The sequence below is a fragment of the Pararge aegeria genome, chromosome 12, assembly GCF_905163445.1.
Source record: "Pararge aegeria chromosome 12, ilParAegt1.1, whole genome shotgun sequence".
NCBI classification, from domain to species: Eukaryota; Metazoa; Arthropoda; class Insecta; order Lepidoptera; family Nymphalidae; genus Pararge; species Pararge aegeria.
The window spans coordinates 8,894,970-8,918,160 of record NC_053191.1 but is presented as its reverse complement, the minus strand read 5'-3'; the positions used below and the strand labels follow the sequence as shown (position 1 = coordinate 8,918,160).

General features: G+C 34.4%; 1 protein-coding gene across 7 annotated transcripts in view; it reads right to left on the bottom strand.

Moving 5' to 3' along the window:
- Positions 1–23,191, bottom strand: part of LOC120628378 (myotubularin-related protein 3) — a 76,969-nt gene that overhangs the window by 35,954 nt on the left and 17,824 nt on the right. For 2 of the 7 annotated variants that reach the window (XM_039896715.1, XM_039896721.1), the window contains exons 1-2: positions 19,295–19,475; positions 10,481–10,845 (exon numbers count right to left, since the gene is read on the bottom strand). The exons of 1 other annotated variant lie outside the window; for it this stretch is intronic. In XM_039896715.1, coding sequence (XP_039752649.1) covers positions 10,481–10,624 — 144 coding nt within the window. In that variant the 5' untranslated portion in view covers positions 10,625–10,845; positions 19,295–19,475. Of the gene's footprint in view, positions 1–10,480; positions 10,846–19,275; positions 19,476–23,191 lie in introns of those variants that run through there. 4 more of the 7 variants (XM_039896718.1, XM_039896719.1, XM_039896716.1 and 1 more) reach the window with 4 other exon arrangements.

The window sequence follows — 23,191 nt, the reverse complement described above, 5'->3', positions numbered from 1 at the left end:
ACGCATTTAGAGCCTTCGTTGCTTTACGAAAACTTAACGAAAGTTATCACCATCATCTCTCAATAATAAAAAACATATATGGAAAACATATATGAATGTTTTATACTAAACTAAAACGCAAAAAATTACTCGTATGTACTACTATTTTAACAAAGTTTTTTTAAATCCACGCACTAAACACATTAATCCTATGCAGATGCTTACTTTCTATAAACGTTACCATCACTTAATCTACTCTTATATGAAAAAAACAAATATTCACAGTCAATCCGCAGACGGCGTCAAAGCAGGACAAAATTTTTAAAACTATTCTTGCACAGAACACGTTTGACCATCAACAAGGAAATGTACAACTAAAACTGACCATTTAACCGTAACCCTTATCTCACCGATAGGGCTCCAATATACAAATAGAAAGACAGAGATAGTGTCTTAATTAAACGCGACTATTAATACGTTCTGTCTCACTTACAAACACATCAAATATTTGACGAACCAATTTCTTTAACATATTTGGAGTTCTCCAGTTCTCATTGGATCATTGTGGAGGGTCCAAAGCTTTAACCTATCTCCCTTGAAGAGCCTGTGCCTAGCTGTACAGCTAATTTATGTCACACAGCTGGCTTTATTTGTAATGTTTAAAGTATTTTTTTATTCTTTATACAGGTAAGCCGAGGCGTGCAATCTCAGTGTTGATGCAGTCCAAGATAATAGCGGGCTATCTGTTAGTATCTGATGGTCTGTCTGGTATGGCAGTTTTACTAAACACAAAACCCCTTATTATTATTTCTACGCGGCATAATACTGGTATGTTTACTCGCTTGACACGTCTTCAAAGGTAAGTAGGGTGAATGCTAGCCACCGCCAAAGTTCCACCCCAGATCAGAGAAAGTTCAGAAATTATATATTCCCATAATACCCCTTAGGGAACTTGGGACCTTCCAAGTATAGGACCTCAGTCAGTAACCAGCCGCAAAAATAAGTTCTTTAAAAAAGACCCTTTAGAATATCAACGGTGGTCGCCAAACAAAAACGTTGTTGAGTCACAGACTTATACAGAGTACCTACAATCTTTGAGTTATCATAATTACTAATAACCATCCATAGGCAATTTTATCAATAACTAGAACTACTTAAAAATACTTTCATTAACGGAATATAAGATACTCGTTGTTAACATTTAATAAATTAAATGATACTTTAATTACCTACTTATAAAGTTGGTGTTGCGTGCTGGGATTCGAATTGAAGTTCTAAGTTTAGTTGAAGTCCTACCACATCACTTCGTGTTTACCACTTCACTTATGTGCAACCAAAATCAAACCAAAACTTTTTGGTTGCCCTGAAGTAAACACGACTTCGACCTGTCAAGACAAAATAAAAATTACATAGGTGTTTATTATAAACTGTCCCTATATAAGCTTTCTTTCATTATCGTTTTAAATTTAACCATTAGCTTTTACCATTAGTATGCCTAACGCCTGTAACTAAAGTTCAGAAGAGCAATGAACTCACGGCTACGCCCAATGCCCATAAATAAGCAAACCAAGACGTAAATTAGAAAAAAGTCCAGTCATTCTTTATAATAAAGACAGAACGCAGCATAAAGGGAAAATTTGATCGATAAAGAGATGATAAATGATAAAGGTCGCAGCAAGGTTTGCAAACAAACTATGTTTTAGAATAGAAACATTGTTAAATAATGTGTTTTGGTGTACAAACATCGTTTAAATTGTATGTTATTTATAGCAATACTGAATGTTATATATGCGAATTGATAAGTAAGGTCTTGTAGATCAAATTTACTAGGTTAGAACAGTAAACGATACGAGAGCGCTTGCAGTGCTTTCTGGAACCGTAACATCTTAACATTTAAAGAGTAGAAAATGTAAACCAATGTTTTAAGAAAATTAAGCTTAATATGCTATGCTCCGCGAATAGCAGGAAAATTTGTTAAAAATTTATAATTTCTTCAATTTATACTCCACACCAAACAGATATTCGGCAATGTACGCACGTTTCGCTCTGACACCGGAGGATCATCAGGAGATGATAACTTTACATTGAATAATTGCTACCCTCTGGTGGCTTATAGCTGTAATAATAAAAGAACATAGTCCATAGCCGAGTGTACGTAAATTGTACATTCTCGTAGTGCACGCGTATAAAATGCAAAAATAACACATAAAACCTAGTGATTGTGTTTATTTGCATCCATTTATCATCCTTAATAGCTCCATCTTAAATAGCTGACTTGAATTATAAATATTACCACCCTTTTCGACTTTTCCAATTTTACTTTGACTTTATCATCGGTCAGAACAGAATCAGACGTTCTAAAAAACAATGTTCTTTGTAACAGAACCAAAGATTCATCATAAGATTGTTACGGCTATTTTCTTTTGTCCTTAGACTATTTTTAACTGACGCGGGGGTATTATGAGCTTATTACTCTAACACACTTAACACGCAAAGTGATATTATACGTTTGTGAACCATCTACTGTCAAATTAAATTGTCTTTCTGTTCATTTATAAAACATACAAGATAGATATTAATCAATTTTCCTTCGACAATAACCTTATAACAAAACTAAGAACATGCTAGCCTGAAGTTAAAAAGTCGATTTGGGCCCCATATCTTCAGGAATGGCAATTTTGCAAATAAGTCGTATGTTAATGTAAATTAATTTATTTACACTCTTTATTGCAGCTGAGTCTGATATTCCAGTAACCTGGACACACCGATTGATCGACCCCTGAACCTATGTAACTAGTTTGATCAGGTAGAATCGCTTACAAGCTGCAAGCAGAATGACCGAGGGCAGAATAAAGGGAAGGCTACCGTCAACAACGCTAAAGCCCTGACACGACCTTGAGAAATAAAAAATTTATAGAAAGAAAGAGAAGAATGCGATAACGAAGATCTGATAATGAACTGATCCGACGTGATCGAGAGACCCGTGGATAGAGCAGAGGCCAAATAAGGACCATGAAAGTCCAGAGCGCTCATTACTACCATCGTTTAAAGCAATTGACATTTGCATTTTCAAAATTACAGTTTATTTTGAGGACATCAAACTGTTGTCTTTGACGTCCTCAATAATTCTGTATTATAATTCTGAAACATAAAGTCAACAATATTCAAATTAAACTCAATAGGATGGTAAAATCATACAATGTTAGTAAGGAGGCAGGTATACTTCCGGAATTGCATGACCAGCGAAGTAGACTAATTTTTGCCGATGCAGCTAAGCCACAACATCCTTGGATATTATTAAACCCAAATACTATTTATAAGATGTTTACTCACCGCCTCAGTCAAAGCTCAAATCTGCATATCATTGCCGGTGAGATAAAGGAAATGTGTACAACAAAGGGAAGGTTTATGATTTACGGAAGCGCACAGCGGAGCAAAACAAACTAACAAAACCCAAAACAAACTTGAAAGACACGTTATTTAAATTAATATTTAAACATTTGTTAATGATAATTCCGCAAAAAATCATAGCATACGAAAAATAAAATTACAATGCGCAAAACCGCAAAAAAACCTTGAATGGTGATCCTTATGTAGTCAGTTTTACTACACGTACATTTACCTGTTAGGTATTTCCCGACTAGCATGAAGAATTCACAATAAGATTTAAACATTATCATCATCCTGAGCTTATTAATACCCCAAAGCTGAGCAGAGCCTCCTCTCGTATAGGCTAGAGAAGGGTTTCCCAACCTGGGCACCGCGAGGCGCTCCTTCTGTACTTCAACAATACCTATTATAACTAAATATTACTATATATTACTAAATATTTTTGTGCGGGAGTGTCACGGCTTGTCCCGAACTTTGAAATATCTTAATAAGGTTGCGAACCCCAGAGCTAGAGGGACAGAGTGATTTTTCAAATCCAGGACCCAAATTCGTCGATATTATTGAGTTGCGACACACTCCAGGGTGCGGTTTGTGGTGTCAAGTGAAGATATCAAAATATACTACTGTAAGTATTACTCGCGGAGTGCACAGAGGTGTTTGAGGTGATTTCGATATTTGTAGAGAATAAATCATGGCTTTGTTTATCTACCATCATTCATATTTTATATTATTTTGGCACCTAAGCATTTGTTTGCGAGGAATAATAAATAACTTCTTTCTTTTTTAGTTGAGAGTCGTTTAATCTTCCTATATATTCACTGATTTTTACTTAACAAATAATGCGAATAGCGCTATGAAGCGCTGAAAATTCGATTTGTTGACCAACGGTAATTCAAATGATTCTGATGCGAAGAAGAACTTCTCCAACGGGGTCCGAAATTATTACAAGTGGACGCTCGGAGATACTGATTGCGATTTGCGAATAAAAAAAATAAAAGGAAATTACAAGCTAACTGCTTTGAACATAAAGGAGGCAGTTATAACACCAACGAAACATGCACAAGGAGTGTTGACGTAAGGCAGGAAAAAATATGACAAAACCTAAACCTTCTTTCCCCACGCTTAACATTGGATAAGAGCAAGAGAAGAGGAGATTAATTCATATTCTCTTTGCCTAATCAATATTAGTGACGACGAAATTAAGCTTTAAAACAATGAAAATAAGTGTAATTTTACTCTGACGTTAGTGTTTAGATACTACAATTACGTAGAGCTATTGGAAGTGTACAAATCTCACACTATTGCACTGATATGTATAAATAGACCATTAACAATACATTCACATGACACAATATGATACGACTATAGGTACATAAGCAGTCTTGTACTAATAAAGTAGTAAATATTTATAAGTATTGCAAGTAGAAAAATATAAGGGAAAAAGGAAGGAAATGACAAACAAGATAGGTATTTTGTAACTTCCTTTTTCCTAATGTAGCTCACTGTATGTATCAGGTATGCATTATATAAAGGTAGATTAGGTCATGACTGGGAGCGATCAGTTTAAGTCGCAGCTCGAATCAGAAGAGTTGGAATCGAAATAGTTTTTTAAGTCGATTTGTTTTTTAAGATTAGTAAATTTATATAACTTATTTAAACAATCAACATATAAACAAGGTATTACCTTTAAATCCTTTATTTGTGTTAAAAATACTTATTTAAAACAAAGATAGTGCTTATAAAGTACTATAGATTCTCTAGAACTCTTACTATAGATTCAATTGAACAGGCGAATCATTAAGGTACTGACACGCATGCCCAAAAGTAAGCAGGCTCATAATAGCACGCTGTACGAACAGCTTTTCACATTTGCAAGGAATAAGCATTATTAGTATGAAAAATTTTCGTATGACAGATTCTTTACAGGGGAGTGTATAGGAAACGGATAGCATTAATAAAGTGAATCTGCCATCTTAAGATTTTTATTACATTGACTATTATTAACTTGGTCATTAATTGATAGACAACCATAGCTCACAAGAACAACCCACGCGATTTATCTTGGCTGGGCTTAAATGAGTCAAAATAGGTTGTGGAGATATAATTTTTAGGAATTCGTTAGTTTTATTGTGCAGGGTGCATACGCGAACGTAACCCAGGATCTCGCACAGGTGAGGTTGCTTGTCGTATTATGCAGCTCATAAAAGCACATGATACCTTCCATCCGCCTCTCAGTTAGCATGCCCAAAAATAAAACGAACGTTTAATTTGAACCCATTTTCACTTACATGCTACTTAAAATCAATTGAAAAATAGCAGGCTTACCTGCTAATGAGCACGTGTGTCAGCACCATCATACTTATGAATAAATAAATAACACACGGCGCCAGCGACTGGTTGTACAATCGTTATTATAAGTAGGTACCAATAGTTACGTGGCGTTGAGTCATAATAGGCTCATGGCTATGGTGTTTTCGATAGAGTTATAGTAAATATTGTGCCACACAACTCTACCTACTTCTAGTATAGACGCAAAATTATTGTAAGTCTTTTAATAATGTTATTCAGGATTTGTATGTTTCTTTATTTATTTATTAGGAAGCTAACGAGCATACAACCTATCTTAATATTTGGAATGTACGCCAATTTATTTCAGCCGCCCATGTACTTTTCAAAACAGATAAGCCATAATGCGTATTTAAAATTTTAAGTAAAATTTTAATTTTTAATAAAAATGACTTAAGTACAATAATAGTAGGATTGATAGGAATGAGTTTCCATAGGGATTTAAGGTATTATTATATAAAAACCATGAGAAAACCATTTTAGACTTTTATCCTTTATTTTATATTCTGAAATCTGCCACCCGTAGGCCGCGGCCTATACACTTATTGACAAATACAGGACTGGTGTTAGGTCTTAAAATAACTCTCTGACATTGAATCTTATCTACACACAAAATGTACCTATCTAACTATTTTGTTTATTGCGGTTATGATACGAATTCAATGTCAGAGAAGGGCCTCCACGTGTGCCAGATGTTTGGATAGGTAGGTAGGTACTACACAAGTTTTACTTCGCTATAATATAAAACTTATGCCCGTTTTCATAATTCCTACCGCCTATTCCTAGGCATACATTAACCGTTCACCGATAGATATCACCTAAGAGCTGGTGAAACGTTTTTTTCAATAGACATCGTCTTAATCATTAGGCATTCTGTTTAGACGATGCCTAATGATGGTTTAAGGTAAGGAAGGTTTAGTGGAAAAGGGCATTAATCATTCAACAGTTAATTGAAACATTGCACTATTTTAGTGCATGGCACTTGGAATTTACCCTTGAGCAATAGTGTCGCGATCTTGAATATTTTACAAGTATGATTTTTTTTTCATACAGGATAATTAAGTATCTGCCCAAAGTAAAAAAAATTACTATTAAATATTTCAGTATTTCGGTTGTGATTTTTATTAGTAATGATAGTAATCGCATCGCTCCTAGTCAAATAAATATCGCCTTCCGACTTAACTAAGTGTAAATAAAATAAGCGTTCGCTAAGTTAGATAAAAATCATTATTACAAATAAATTCCTTCTATAATATTGATATATTTTTTTTATATCGTGAGCTAACGGTCGTAACTTGTTACGCCTACTCCTTACATTCACCAAGCACGACATAGTCTGCTCACCAAACAAGGAAAGCAGCAAAGGTTAGGCACCCATCCTTACATTGGTAAATCGTAAGAACAAAATAAGAAATCAGTCTGGAGACAGAAATAATTAATATCTCAATTTCTGAATTATACCAAGTGCTAACGTGATTTTTAAGATATTTTTATAGAATGCCCTATTGCTGGGATAATCTTTCAACATATTCCTGATCTTTCATATTGGAATGTGGTCTAGAGCATTTTGACCCTGCTCTATAATGTAACAATTATGTCATGGTATTTGTTAAATGTCAGTAATAATAACCGTGACCGACTTCTTAATGTGCTCTTCCAGTTACGTGATTGTACAAAACCAATTGGCTACCCAAGATATTCTTATTAGAAAAACCTGATTTGATAAAGTTTTCTGAGCTTGCCCAGTAGTAGTTATCGTTTTCGCATATCAAACTCTGAATCGTCAAAGTAAAGTGAACCTTATAAGCTAGTTTTAAAGTCGCAAATTCTGTAGTTCTGATTATTGTTTTACAAACGTTTTGCCCGAGTTATAGAATTATAGCCAAATTTGAGCTTCAATGCAAGGGAAATAAGAAACATGGCAAACTTATCGCTAATAAGCGATCTCTACTAAGCAACCTATGACGGAACAACAGAAAAGTTGTAAACAGTACATAAAAAAAAGCAAGGAAAAGAAATACGAAATGGACACACTAGATTTAACTGTTTGTGTGTAACGTTGTCACGCCTTAACCTCCGATCATCCTAAAATTTTATGGAAAATTACGTACGGGAAGACTTTTTGTTCACAGTAAGTACAAAAGTAACTTTTGGAAAATGACAACCAGAATTGATTGACATAATCTTCATAAACGCGAAGCAAAGGACAAAAGCTACTTGCTAACAATTATTTAACTGTAACACTAAGTCTATAATATATTGATCACTTACATACTATTTAAATTCCAACGGTTCATTCACCTCTTATTGGTAGCGTTAAAAAAGCCAGATAGCTAGTTACTAAAGGAACTTCAGAGGCGCTACATTAATAACAAATTGACTCTCACGCCATTGGATTTTGAAGTCCTTGACGCTGAATTAAAGTTCAAAGTTATGAATACATGCTCCGAATAATAAAATAAACGACCGATGCCATGTTTGTTTGACTTGATTGGTTGTAAGAATCTATCTTTATATTCAGATGAGTCAATGCGTTAAGTAGTTGGTACAAAGGTTCATATTTTATAAAATCTGCATGAGCTAATAAAATTCCTGACGATGACTGCATATGTAGCATGTGTTGAAATTATAAAAAAATACGAAATGGCGCCCATGTAGATACTGCTGCATCCATTTCATATTTAAAACATCATTTAGATACCAAAATAGGTAAAAAAAGAATTTTAATTTCAATTTCGTATAAGGAAATCTTTCCACCATCTTTGAAGTAACGATGCTCTAGCAAGGACGGTCACGGTGTTTAAGTAGGAGGTTGCCCAATCACGGAAATGATATTGCGAAGCTTCGCTGCTTTCATAACGTCGTAATGAAACCAGCTACATTAAACAATAAGACCGAATATTTTCTACGCCAAAGTCGCCACCGTAGTTCAATAGACAATGTTGTAATCTTCGTCTTCGAGCAGAGCGCGTTTGGAAACATAGTAGATTTACTTTAAGACAAAGAAAGTTGCCATGGCCTTCAGCATACTTCAAAATGTAAGAACGCATTAAAACTGCCTCTAAAAATTTATTTTAAAACGAAAATTGGGGTGGGGTTTGCAAAAGTTACACACTGAAAAATACGAGAAAGTACACTTTTCTAGTAATTGTGAGATTTTGTATTACTTGAATTTGAATGTTTTCTTTAAATTATTGATTTAAATTGGAAGCCCTTCAAATCTGTATTGCAATTGCCAAGTCAAACACAGAACAATATGTTGAATGTCTCACAAACGGCGTAATTGTACCCAGCAGGAATGACTCGGTCATGTCCTCGAGTTTACATTGAGCTGTCCTGTGCTGTAAACTAAGCTACCCCATTAGTCTCAATTGTCTGAAAATTAATAATCATGAATTGCAATAAATACGTCGAGTAAAAAATAATTTATAGCTCCTGTGTTGACGCAGGAATCAATCTGTTAGCTTTCTCTCATTGTTAACAGTGTTTAAAATTGTTATTAAGGTAGTAAAAATAAGCTAAAATAAAGCTACGATAGTGATATGAAGTTAACATGTTCGCTTTTTATTGCTCTCCCGTACATATATTTAGTATTGCCTTTTTCAAACTTAATTGTATATCACCATGGTGAATATATTAAAGCAGTATGGAATCTAAGAACAAACGTTCAAAACAGCACACTCACACATATGCACGTACCGACGAGGCCCCAAAGCTATTATCGCAGTCTTTAGTTGGGGGTAACTACACATTTATATCTACATATAACATATTTACTGTGATACGACGCTGTAATAAACCACATTTTAAAACTTTCAGGAATACTGATAAAAGTATAGTTATTCCCGATATATCGCGGTGCAGTTGTTTTCGCGTTTATGTTATGTTTAATTCAGTAGATATGTACGTAAATGGAATACAAGATGACTTTTTTGTCTTCTGTATACGTAAATACTTTTTGCTTTATATGCAAAACTTGTTAAACCACTTACACTGTGTCTGACACGATTTTTCCGTTGCAATTTCATATTAACCTAAGGGTTTTACGTTAAAGGCTTCAACCAAACATTTAGTTATAACCCACAATTAAACATATTTCAACATTAACCTTATGTAACTTTTAAACCAAACTTAATTGCTAATGTTACTAATATTGGCTTAATAGTTCAAAGCGACACTTTTAATTTAGTTTGTTCTTTATGGAAATGCTTGTGTACAAAGTATTATATAATCATTGTTTTTGGTAGTGTAGTCACATAGAAGAATATATCATTGTTAAATAATATGAACTATCTATGTACATCAACATTACAAAAGAAGCGAAAAACAAACTGGAAATAGCACAACGGAACAAAAGATTCAAAAATAACACGACAGCCAACGAGAAAAATGTAAAATTTTCGGAAAATAATTGGATGTGCGAAAATAGTTGAAATTTGATTTGACCAATGATAATGAGTATATTTTCAAAGTTTCTACTCTGTGATTGGTTAACATGGGAGAGCCATCTGGTATCGCTATTGGTACTTAATGTTGAACTCGACTATTTATAAGAATGCTGTAGTGGGTAGTTGCAAATCGACGGGACGAAGTCGTTTTTCGTGCGATAGCGAGACGACGTTCCTTATAAATTCATTGTAATGAAAAAAATAAATAAAAAAATCTTTACAATAATTACCTAACATCGGTTGGAAATAGACTGCACATACGCGCAGATCAAGGTTTAAAGACAACCAAATTAGGTATTTTTCTGTGGTAAACCAACCTGTTGAAAGTCAGGCGACGGTGGTCGCGGGTACTTAGAAGCAAGGCGTGCGCCTGCGCCGCATCCCTGCGCAGCCGGCGGCTCATCTTCTGGATAGTACAGGTGCACGAAGTCCTCCGTGTCCAAGTACGTATTGATCAGCATAATCCGTCAATAAAACTAGCGTCTAACCAAATCAGACTTATGCCACTATCACTAGTTCAACTCACTGAACAAGAAAGCACACAATCGAAACATGTCCGTTCTGTAACGTTCCATCTTTCATCGGATAACTGTATATATAATATAATTAGAATAAATAAGTTTTCACTACACTTGTATAATATCACATTTGCACTGCAATTATTCGATCACTCGGTTGTCCTCTATAAAGTAGGTAAGGATGTTCGTAATTAATACGCAGAGCTCTGACGTGTTCGGGGGGTTTGCAAACACTTTTTGTCTCTATGTTGTAAAAATTGTGGTGACAGAAACATCATACAATGAATCCTAATGAATACAATATTGTGACAATGTTAAACATTATAATAAACCTACAATATTGTAGAATAGAGAGTTATATTCTGCTGTTAAATTATGAACAAGTTTGAACTTAAAAACATACTAATTACACTCATTACAAATACTAATTTGCAGAATAGGTATGAGAAAGTCAATAACCTGATCCTTTTTTGTAAGTCGGTTAAAAGGCTGGATACAACATCAACAAATAAAACACAATCGAACAGATCTGCATCAACCCACCAAATAATCCAAACGAATTCGTTTTTTTGCTAGGTGGATTGTTAAAGAGGGGAAAAAATGTATGTACCTATTATATAATTAAAAAAATGCATAATTTGCAAGAATCCTAAAAAAAAGACAGACAGACAATTTTTTAACACCTCACTGTCTACAATTTAATTCATGATTGAACATAAAACAATATTTTTATGGAGTACATTATAAATCATAATGCAAATATTACATTATTGTTATCAAGAACATTATACATCCAACTGAACAGTTCGTTCACCTCCGGATGTCGGATCGAGCCCTCAATATAATGCAGGATTGGATGATCCGATACCTCTGACTTTACGAACTAATGGGATGTGAAAATATAAAAGAACCGAAACTGCTCCAAATTAAAAGTAGAGTGTGGTAAAGTGATATTTAAACTATCAAGCTAAAAGTAGAACTTTAAAGGCATTCAAGATTGAATTGTATCAATATAATTTTTCAGGTCTTATCTGATCAGATTATTCAGTTAAAAATATATTCATTATTTATTAATACGACATTTTTCGTAGAAGAGATTAATTTAATAGCCTCGCAAGTAAGTTCTTTCTATAATCCCTAAGCCCTACTTTGTCGTGCTATTCATATATATTATGTGGTGTTCCACAGTTTACTGTTTGGCACCAGTAATTTATTCTCTAAGTGTAATTAAATTACGTACAATTAAATTTTTTCAAAATTCATGATATGGAATGTTTGGACCGCTTACGGTGAGAAGAAAGAAATTGAAACCGCGTAATGGACCATGATATTCATTAAATGATATGCAGTATGACTTCAAAATATCACTACGTTACTGGCCCACTACAGGGCACGGGTCTCCTCCCATAATGAGAAGGCAATAAGGCCATAGTTCACCAAGCTGGCCAGGCAGCGGCAACGGCAGGCAAGCTTACAGCTTTCCCCAGCGATTGATTGGTGCAATTCTACCTACTGCACTGTTATGTCTGGCAAATTAATTTCAGTATAGTGTACTGAATCCATTGAGCGATCCAGTCCAGTAACTAGATTGCAAGTTGGCTTTATAATCCAACGTGTCCTAAATAGGTGCGACCAGAACTGTCTAGACATCCAATTGAGCGTCATCTCAGTGCAAAATGACAACATTTGCAGGCCAAAAATGACTGGACGGGATATGTAAAAACGGCACGTATTCCAGTCCAATCCTGGTCTGGAATTATCTTACTGATTAATGTTATCCAGCACTAAAACAGCAATGTGACGAGTACTAGTACTAGGACAGCCAAAGGCAGGAAGAGATATAATATCGCGATTCTAGTAGGTGTTCAACGGATACTCGCTCCACATTCAACGTCTGACGACAGCTAGGAATGCGGTCAACGACGCCAGATGCTTTGCAAAACAACGAAATATATCTTTGCACAGACAGAAAGAAGTACAAATGTTTCGGAACTTTTTGGGTACATTATAAAAATGCAGTTGTCTTTCAAAACTTTTGGTCCTAGGGCTAAAAGCCAATATTTTTGTGAATTTCCTGCCATTGCGTAGTTCTTGTGCAAAATCATCGACGTGTTTTGTAACAGCAAATCCATACGTCCTTAACGTGTACACGCAAACTTGTACCCAGAGTGTACAGTAATATTTTCTTTATGCAACCCTCATTTCATGATCTCAACTACTATTGTCACGTAGTTACGTCACATATTTAAATGGATTCAACTCTCCGAGTCATGTAATGCAGGAAATTTTAATAAACTGCTGCTTTATAATAAAAATAAGTGTAAATAACTCATTAACGATACCAACGAGACATTGTAAAAAATAATATGTAACTGAAGAACATTTACAGTCTTGCTACTTACTAAGTAGTAAGACTGTAAAGATTCTTCCGCTTATAGGCATTATACACTTACTACTCATAAAAAAATTATACATTTAAGATTTTCTGAATTTGAACATTTTAGATTACCAAAATTTGCATTGAAATACTATAAAAACAGGAAACAATATAAATATAAATAATCTTGATTAATATTATAAATGCGTAAGTGTATTTATTGTGTCTGTCTGTTTGTCCTTTCTAACTTAGCTTAGCAATCAACTAGATTTTTGACATAGAGTTAGTTGAAAGTATGGAGGGGCTACTTTTTATCCCAGAAAACCAACGTTACCCACGGGATTTGTAAAAAATCGTAATAAATTCAGATGAAGGACTTGGCCAACAGCTAGATTTGTTTGTTACGCTTTCACGCAAAAACTACTAAACCCATCATCACGAAACTTTGTACACATATTAGAAGTAATATAGGATGCTTTCTATCTCGAAATTAAGCTCAGAAGAGAGGTCGAAAGTGTTTGACGATTTTACAACAGGGTTAGCTATCCTAAATACATAAAGTGCTGCCACATTTATGAGTCACATGTCTTTCGAAAAACTAAAAAAAAAGCGGACGAAGTCGCGGGCAACAGCTAGTATAGAATAAAGATTTGGTACGTGAAATATTAAATGATTTCGTACGTTGAAAGTAGTTTAGTTTTTGTGGTCTATATAATTGTGAAACCTGTGTAATTATTTGTTTCCAATATTGTTTAGTACAAGGGACGATTCGATGCCAGGTAACGTCGTTAGCTATTTAAGTCAATTACAATTAGGGTTTCCTCATTCCTGTAATCTGAATTAGTTATTTGTGTAACAAATGGTTTTTGCGCATTATTCACCTAGGATATTATTTTTTTCTTTGTACAGATAAACACGTCAATATAATAATAAGGATTGAGAATGAAACAGAATAGATAGCGAAGGGCTCGCGTTTCACACGGACCGCAAGTTGAGAACGGTCCAGTCAACGCAACGCGATTCATCGCCATTCACTATTCTCATGTTACCTACTACCTACTGTCTACATTCCATCACACGTCAAACAAACGAATTAATTTTACACTCAAGCGCTACCAGAGCTATGCGAAGATGTTTTTATGAAACCTATCAAAAGACTGCTTTAAATCCTCGTTTTACCCTGTTAAGCTAAAGGGAATGCGGTAAAGGTATTTCAGCTCCGGATGTAAGATATGGATTTTTGTTTTTGCGTTAACTAACTTTGCCCATAGGTTATTTTCGATACTACTAAAAATAGCATTATTTGATACATTACACGAATCCTCACCTCGCTATTGTATCAGTCACATGTATGTTAAACAGCCGTTATCCATATATTATCAGATAAGCGATAAGGAACTCACACATCTCATCCAATATGCTCCGTGTAGCTTCTGTGTAAAAGGTCACAGTTACATAGTTTCACTATTTAGCATCGCATCCTCGCTCTGCCGAGCTAACTCAAACAGTACACGGGCCTCATACGCTTGGAAAACAATAAAGTGTGCTTTAGAAAATGTTATTCCAAATGCAGTGTCTAGTGCGGTTAGTTTTGTTAGTAAAACTGGTAAAACTATACTGCCACTCCAGTTTGCCATACAGTTTCCGGGTTGACATCTAATATCTTTCCCAAGTATAAAATTACACAGGTACAATGAGAGACTAAAATGTTAAATTCATTAAAGACACGTCAAAAAACTATCCAATCTAAAAGATAACCTAGAATTTTAATGCATTAAATTTCCTAGGAAGAGGGAAATACGAATATGTATTTATATCGTAGATGTCATCTACGCAAGGCCGCTTCGGGAAGTTTATCGTGCAAGCATTTGACCGAGAGTGGAGCTTACAAACAAGGATGATAGTTGGCCAAGGTTTATTTTTGGTGATATCACGAAACGTGTTGTAAAACACGACGCGCTGCAATTCAATGCCAATCAATCTAAGCATAGTGAAGTTAAAGACTGATGCAATGGATCGTTGCACGATTCCTTGCCAGACGACCTTCTGTTTGCTTCGCAAGTGAACAAATCGAATGGACCTTTGATCAATCTGTTACGGTTACCGTAACATATGTGTGAAACGCGCACTTTCAACAACAGATGAAAGATATCGACCATCACAAACTGAGGCAAATCAGAATATCACTCAAAAAATAAATATTGTTAAGTTTTTGGATGACGATGTAAATACGAACAAACAAGACGGATTCGTATCCTACAATTAAATAGTATCCAAGATATTTTTGGTTCTGATACCAAAATATACAACAGACAAAAATAAATTGCATAAATATAAATACAAACTTTCACTGAATTCACAAAGACTAAACAAGAGAAACAATAAAATATTTATAATGGAATGAGGCCGGATTTCCGCGTGGAAGGCGTACGACCTTGCTATCGATAACCGCTTGTTACGTGTGAGGCCCTTTTTGTTTTGATGTCGAAAACAGTGGATATCTATGCCAGACAAATATCCTTAGATATCTTTCTTGAAAGAATAAATCTTATACCAGTTTCTAAGGAACGATGACATAACCAGGAATAACATAAACTATGATCAAATTACATAAAAACAAAGGAAGCCAGTTATAACTAAACATTATTTTAGACTTTATTATTTACAGTATTTATATCTTAGTATGTAAACCGTTCCAGCATAATGTTATAATTACTAAAAAAAAACTAAGGAAAAAGGTTAGCTGATTATTCACCATTACTAGGCCAGCGTGGTGGACTGCAGTAGGCCAGTAATGGGTGATGATGATAATGGTGATGATGATAATGGTGATGATGATAATGATGATGATGATGATTATTATAGTAACATTAAATCATTTATTGATAAAAAAGGCTGGTGTAAAAGTTTAACCCTTATATTGAATCTAATATCGCCATAAATTAATAATAATTATTTTCTCAAAGTCAAGAAGACGATCGAAGACTAAATTTAGTAGTTATATCCTTTTCCTACTCAACTTTTTGATCTAAATATTTTTGATTAGATTATTCATAGGCGTGTGACATTCATAAAAAGTGTTCTTCTTTTAATAATGTGCAATATTATTATGGAAACCCACTTATTATCAGAATTATATGAATAGGTAGGTAGAATTAACATCAACAGAATGTGCCAGCACAGTGAAGCTGAAGTGCAATTTTCGCATTGTAATTCAACTATTACCAGCGACCAATAGCGATAAAATGCTTCGTCAGTGTTGATAAACAAGTTATGCGAGCTATTCCGCGAACAGGTGCCACGCTCATGAGTATAACCTTCAACCTTGGTAGGTTTTTTTTTTGTAAAGTATTGCTTGAACAATATGAAATTAAGAAATCATTGCAGGAACAAGACTGCAAGGAAAACTAACAGTACGACACACGAAATATTTTATCTTATTTTGGACTCCTTGAAAAATCAATTACCGTTGAACAGAAACATTGAAATATTTTACTCCGTCCGTCCGCCCTATGTTCGACTCAATAATCTATATGTATTTAAAGGTTTAATTCTAGCAAAGGAATAGGTAAATAAGTAAAAGAATTAGACAACATATTTAATACATGCAAATCAAGCTGCTAGTATCATTTCAGTCGGCCGTAATGCCAAAAATATTTAAAACATTTTCTTTAATTAGCTTATTTATAAGGATACAATACGCATTCGTCACAAGGTCGTCAAGGTATGATTTATCAAGACTTTAGCACAGATGTTAAGTACAGATGGACGGTAGGTGTTGTCTTAACTAGAAATGGATTAAACCATTTCTCTACGTGGGTATTTTATGCGGATGGCTTTATTGATGTCTTTAATTGAGAAACGTTATTATTAGTTGTCTCTAAACGTTATTTTATATTAAGTCCAAGGGCATTAGTTTAATCTTGCCTTAACCACTTAATGAAATACATTAGCAGTGAAAGTAGCCTTGGCACATATTCGCAATACACAAAGAAATACATTAATGGCCGATGTACCCGAAGGTCTTTATTACTAAACAAGAAAATAAAGGTTTTATGAAGTTTTAAATCAGTAAAATTTCGAAGTTCCCTCAAAAAATCTTCCTTGGTTCCTCTTTATTAAATCAGGACAAACTTGGGTGTTGTCTGATTTATATTTCATATTAAAGGAAAATAAACATTTTTCTTATCCATATCTCAACGAGGATCTCTAACTATGATTAGATAGTATAATTTATAAATGATTATCACCGATGTTTTGTTACCAATGTTTGTTTTCAATCATGTTTATTAACTGAAATAAGGAATCATAAACTGAACGCAGACAGGAGTAGTAAAATAAGTAGTGAAATTAAAAGCAGACTATGTGACGTTGGTAACGATTTTCCAAGATCACAGCTGTGACGCGTAGACATGCGCACAATTGAAGTTACACCACGTGGCAGTCCAGCCCTCTTATTACTGTAACTTCTTATTTGTGCCAAAAAAACTAAATTATTGAGTAAATAACTGAAATCAATAACTTACGACCTCGAAGTTTACTTGATACTCGAGTAATTACTACCTACTAATCCACGAAGAAATTAACTTCAAAAATGTTTATTTTGTATACATTTTTATTTTATAAACATTTTGAGGTAAAATAACTATATTATGTAATGTGTCATTTTATAATTTGCTAGAATTATTTAATATAGTTAAGGGTGGTATCGTATTCAAAATTAATCCGTCGCGCCAGACAGACATGCGCACAACCCCCAATTGCGCCACGTGGCTTTCTCCCGTTGCATAACCTTTCCCCAATGCGACATCAATAACTAGGATAATTTTTTACGCTAAGGTCTAGACTGTTTGAAATTTAGTGAAAATAATTTCGCCCTCATGTCCGAATTCCAATTTTATGTAGTATTTTTTGTAGATCGTTATGTATATCTTTTTATCAGGTCGAACCATTTGATCATGTCTAATAAGCCTGATCTATATAGGTACACCTTAAGTAAAGCGAAGATTCCATGACCACTTTCTGACGCCATCATCGGACACAGAAATTCAGTGCCAATGCAATAATATGGTATATTGTTGCATCGCTGCCATCATTCAGCTTACTGAGCCCGGTTAAAAAAAAGATTATCTGCTAATTTTAAATTGCAAATATAAAAAAATAAGTGATTTCTGGAATTAGTTTACAAACTACTTATTTAGATTTCCTCAAATTCAGATGTAAAACATTCAATAACAAAAGGAAAGTAGAACCGTATAGAACTCACTATGAGGATCAGTTAACAAATAGATCAAATTCAACAAATGTACAATTATAGCATTTATAATGTCTACGTGATTGACATTTAATTGAAGACTTGCAAATAGATCATAAACATTTGAATTATTCTATTTCCTCAATAGTATAAGAAACCTGATTTCTCTCAATGGTTAAGTTCTAGGAAGTAGACGCGGAGAGAATGTGTCTGGCCACGCCTACGGACCCTTTGGTAGTAAGTGCTATAGTATATATAGAATAATATAGTCACATTGGTGATTCAGCACACAATCAAACATTTCTTGCACACTGGCGCAAATACTGCAGAGTCGCCGGATTTGCCGGTATAGAGATAAGTTTAGTCTCTTCAAAGGAAGTTTAGATATTTAATTTCACTTGAACTGTCTTTAATGTAAAATTGCATGAAAACAAACAGCTGTTAAGAAAAAACGATTCATCGAGTGATTAGCCAACGTTTTGTGGAACCGGTGACCTCGAACCAAATTGTACTTTGAACAAAGCAATGTTCACGATTAAAAAACAACTAGAATAAAAGTAATTTACAGCTAAACTTATACATCGCTTAACTTATTAATTACATATTATAATATATTGTGTGGTTATTATTGTTTATAACCATTATCTATCATCCGTCTGTGTATTTGTTGGGTATTACGATCCCGCTTTACCTTTCGACTTAATTGTATAACATCGGTTAATAAACTACTTAGGTTTAGGCTTCTAAAATGAAAGCGCGCCATAATGTAACGTGGACGCCACGAGTACGCTATGCCGTAATTCAAATCATTTACTACACAAAATACGCCGCAGTAAAGAATTTTAAATTTGTAATCGTTTTATGAGTCAAATCACAACCAATTGCATTCGATTCCATTACTTCTGCCACCACAACCTTATGAAACCATGTGCCAAACACGTCGGAACGCTCGGCTAGTCGTACGATAAATTCCAATGCGGACCTTACAGATCTAAACGTTTCCTGCGGCACTTTACAATATAATCCATTTATACTTGTCGAACACTTCGCAAAACCACAAATATGAAAACTGGATATTGACAAGAGCGCGGATGTGATATCTATCCATATTATAACAGATAAAAAGCGGTGTCGCATAGATAATGCGACGATCGCGCGCAGCAGCTGCGAAGCAACTGGAAGCACGAATGCACGACGCGTGCGGGGCACGGGGGGGAAAGGGGCACGAAAGGCGCGCGCGGGGAGCTCGCGGCGTCTATACCTCGCTTCACTTACTATAGACTCTAGGAGTAGCCCATCGTGGATTTATGCAACGTAAGCGCGTGCTACTCATTGAATTCCCTGATGCATTTTAGTACAAAAAAACCTGGTATTATTAAAAATTTTTCGTTCAAACATTTTTATTTGTGTTTTAATCGCCACGTTTAATGCAAAGACACTCAGATTTTGTTTGTAGGAAAAAATACAGACTGCTTGTTTGTCTGACAGTTGAGAGGGCATTAGGGCTTCGTTTTCACTTTCAGTACGGCATGCTTTATTAAATATGGGGTTCCGTACAACACAACGATAATAAAAGATTAATGTCAAGATAAACACATTAGTAAACTAACCTTAATAGATAAAGAGATTACAAAATTAAAGAGACTTACATTAACAAAGTATTTTTTAAATTGATCAAGTGAAGCGAGGTCTCCCTTGTCCCTATAACACCTTAATGGAGAATCATAGTAACTTAACATTTGTAATATCATGAATCTAAATAAAAATCTATGGACAAAAGCCCAAAATAAAACCATAATTTGAACAGGCTCTTATGCAAACAATAATACCATTTTGAGTTATGGCATCATAGAAAGTATTCTTGAAATACATTTTCACGTCAAATTTTTTTTAGGAAGTAGGTTTTTTTAAAAGTTTTTTTCAGAGGTTTTTTATATAGAATTCTGCAGATTTTAATGTATCTAATGGAACCATACGAGTTTCATACACACCCCATTTCACCACCCTAAGGAGGAATTTCTATAATATAATGCCTATCGTGCACTTTTATTCAACCATTCCAAAGAAAAGCCCGGGAAAAAAAAGAACAGACAATCAGCAATTTTCAAAACGTAGACATATTTGAGTTATGCTGTCTTTAAAATAATAATCACAAGCATGAAAAGCTGTACTATTTCGATATCGTAAGTATGAATTTTGATTTGTAGAGTTTTGCTAATAACTAGAGACCGTATTATATATGCAACATAAAAAGGTAGGTAAGCATGAAAAACGCTTGATTTTTTTTTTAACTTTGTAAACTTAAAGTTTATTTTGTTTAAATTAAAGTCAGGTGTAATAATTCTATATCACTAATAACATTAAAGAATCATAGAATTAAAAGCATACTCATTAGCGATGGCACGGCAAAGTTTCGTGAAGTTGGTCACGTAGTAGGGCTATTCTTACTTCTTGTCATGGTTGTAGGTTAAGGGCACAGATATTTAAACCGACGGCGCGACGTTGCTAGCGATCTCAGTGATGACGTAGCATTTTTATTCACTTACGGATATCTCAGCGTTTCTATGGAACCATCCAAGTAATGCATGCGGGTGACATAACCTACTATCGTAAATACTACGTTACTCAGTAACTTCAACATAGAAAACGTTATTATGTAACTGCCACTTCGTTCACGATACTATTAACTAAATATTATTACGCACCTCTAACTTTTCAAAGTCATGTGCATTTTAAACAATTAAGGAAAACAACAGGAGGAAATTTGCATGCCTGAGAGTTCTCCATGAGAATCTCAAAGGCGTGTGATAGCGGCCTTAACCCCTTCTCATTGTGTGAGGCGACCCGTACCCTGTAGTGGGCCGATAATAGGTTAAAATGATGATATTGCCCTTTATGTAGCCAGTATATAAGATTTCCTTGCTGCTTTCAGGATGCAAACTATTTGTATGCAATATTTCACCAAGTTAAGTTAAGCGGTCAAGCTATGCCTGGGTAAAAAAAAAAATTTAACGCGTATAATTATGTTCCTACATCTATCTCCAGGATGCAAGCATGTCTTAATATAAATTTTATATAATAAATTACATCGAGATCGGTTTAACAGTTAATCTGAACATAGACAACTAGCAAACAAACGGACAAACAGACACACTTTCGCATTTATTATATTTAGACGTAAATATTTAGAATAAGTAAATAATAAAATAATAAATAAATATGCTACGGCAATACACACATATATTTAGCCCCAAAGTAAGCGTAGCTTGTGTTATGGGTACTAAGATGACTGATGAATATTTAATAATAATAAATTCTTTATTGCACACACAAAAACAAAATACAAAGAAACACATTTACAAAAATAATAAAATAAAAAAAAACAAAAACTAGTTTAGGTGTGCAAAGGCGGTCTTAACACTAAAGCGATCTCTCCCAGACAACCTTTGGCGATAGTAGTTTTTGTAAGGAACGGGTTGGTGCGGCAATAAAAATTTCTACCTACATAAAAATATTGCAAACTAAACTACATACATGGTATAAATTCTAATACTAAACATATAATTATTATATGTAATATATATTGTTCATACATATAAATATAATAAACTACATACTATAACGCTAAAAAATAGTTTGTCAAACGACTTTAAAAAAAGGCAATGATTAATATTTCTATGAATAATATACATTATACTTAGAATATACACAACTTAGAATATATGTATAAACACCCAGACATTGAAAAACATTCATGCTCATCGAACAAACGTTTTCCACTAGTGGGAATCGAACCCACGGCCTTAGACTCAGAAAGCAGGGTCGCTGCCAACTGCGTCAATCGGCCGTCTAAAGATTAGTTCTCAGTCGAATTATGAAAAGCTTCATTGCATTTCTTTAGAGTTTCGTAACTCATAATAAAAAACCCTGACAAACTTATTAATAAATCACTACTTCCCTACTAATATTATAAATGTCAATGTAAGTTTGTTTGTTACGCTTTCACGCAAAAATACTTAACTGATCCTCATGAAACTTTGTACACATATTCTTGGAAGTATTAGAAGTAACATAGGATACTTTTATCCCGACATTAAGCTCGGTTCCTTTGGGAGAGGGGATGAGTGTTTGACGATTTTACACCATAACTCCGACAAATCTTAACCGAATTATATAATTATTTATGTACTATAGAGGTATACGTGTTTAATTTTGCCCAAACTGTGGTTGGAGATAGTGGTCAGAACTCCTCAGCGGACAGCAGCAATCCCCTTATTTCAGGCTCATCGATACTGAATACTTAATTTTTTTTTAGAACTACAAATATATTTAATGTCACATCATAAAACAAACGCAGACGAAGTCGCGGGCAACAGCTAGTATGATATATATAACGTTGGGATAGTTACGCAGTGTTAAAAGGTGCTGACAGTGAAACTGTGGCCTTTAAAAGACTTTAGAAATTACATAAATATGTTGATTGCGTATTAAGGTACTTGTTTTCTGAAACGGTTTGAAATATAAAGTAGGAACCAACCTCGTATGACTCTGAATAAATAAGTATTCTATACTAGCGTGTTTGCCTTCGACTATATTTGACATAAACATCGAATTTTCCCATACAAATTTGTACCTGTAAAATTCATGCAAAATTTGCTTGGCATGCTGTCTTGTATTTGCTATATGTATAGCTCAATTCTGTAGAAAACGAATCGAGCAACAAAAAAGTCAAGAGATAATGAATGCCTAGCGAAATCAAATAGCAAAAATGGACGGGCAAGAAAAACGGATATAAGTTTATGTGGGAAAAATTATTTACTTATCAAGAAGTTGTACGCGGAGCCGCTAGTGCCTACTACGTTAAATAGCTCTGCTGCTG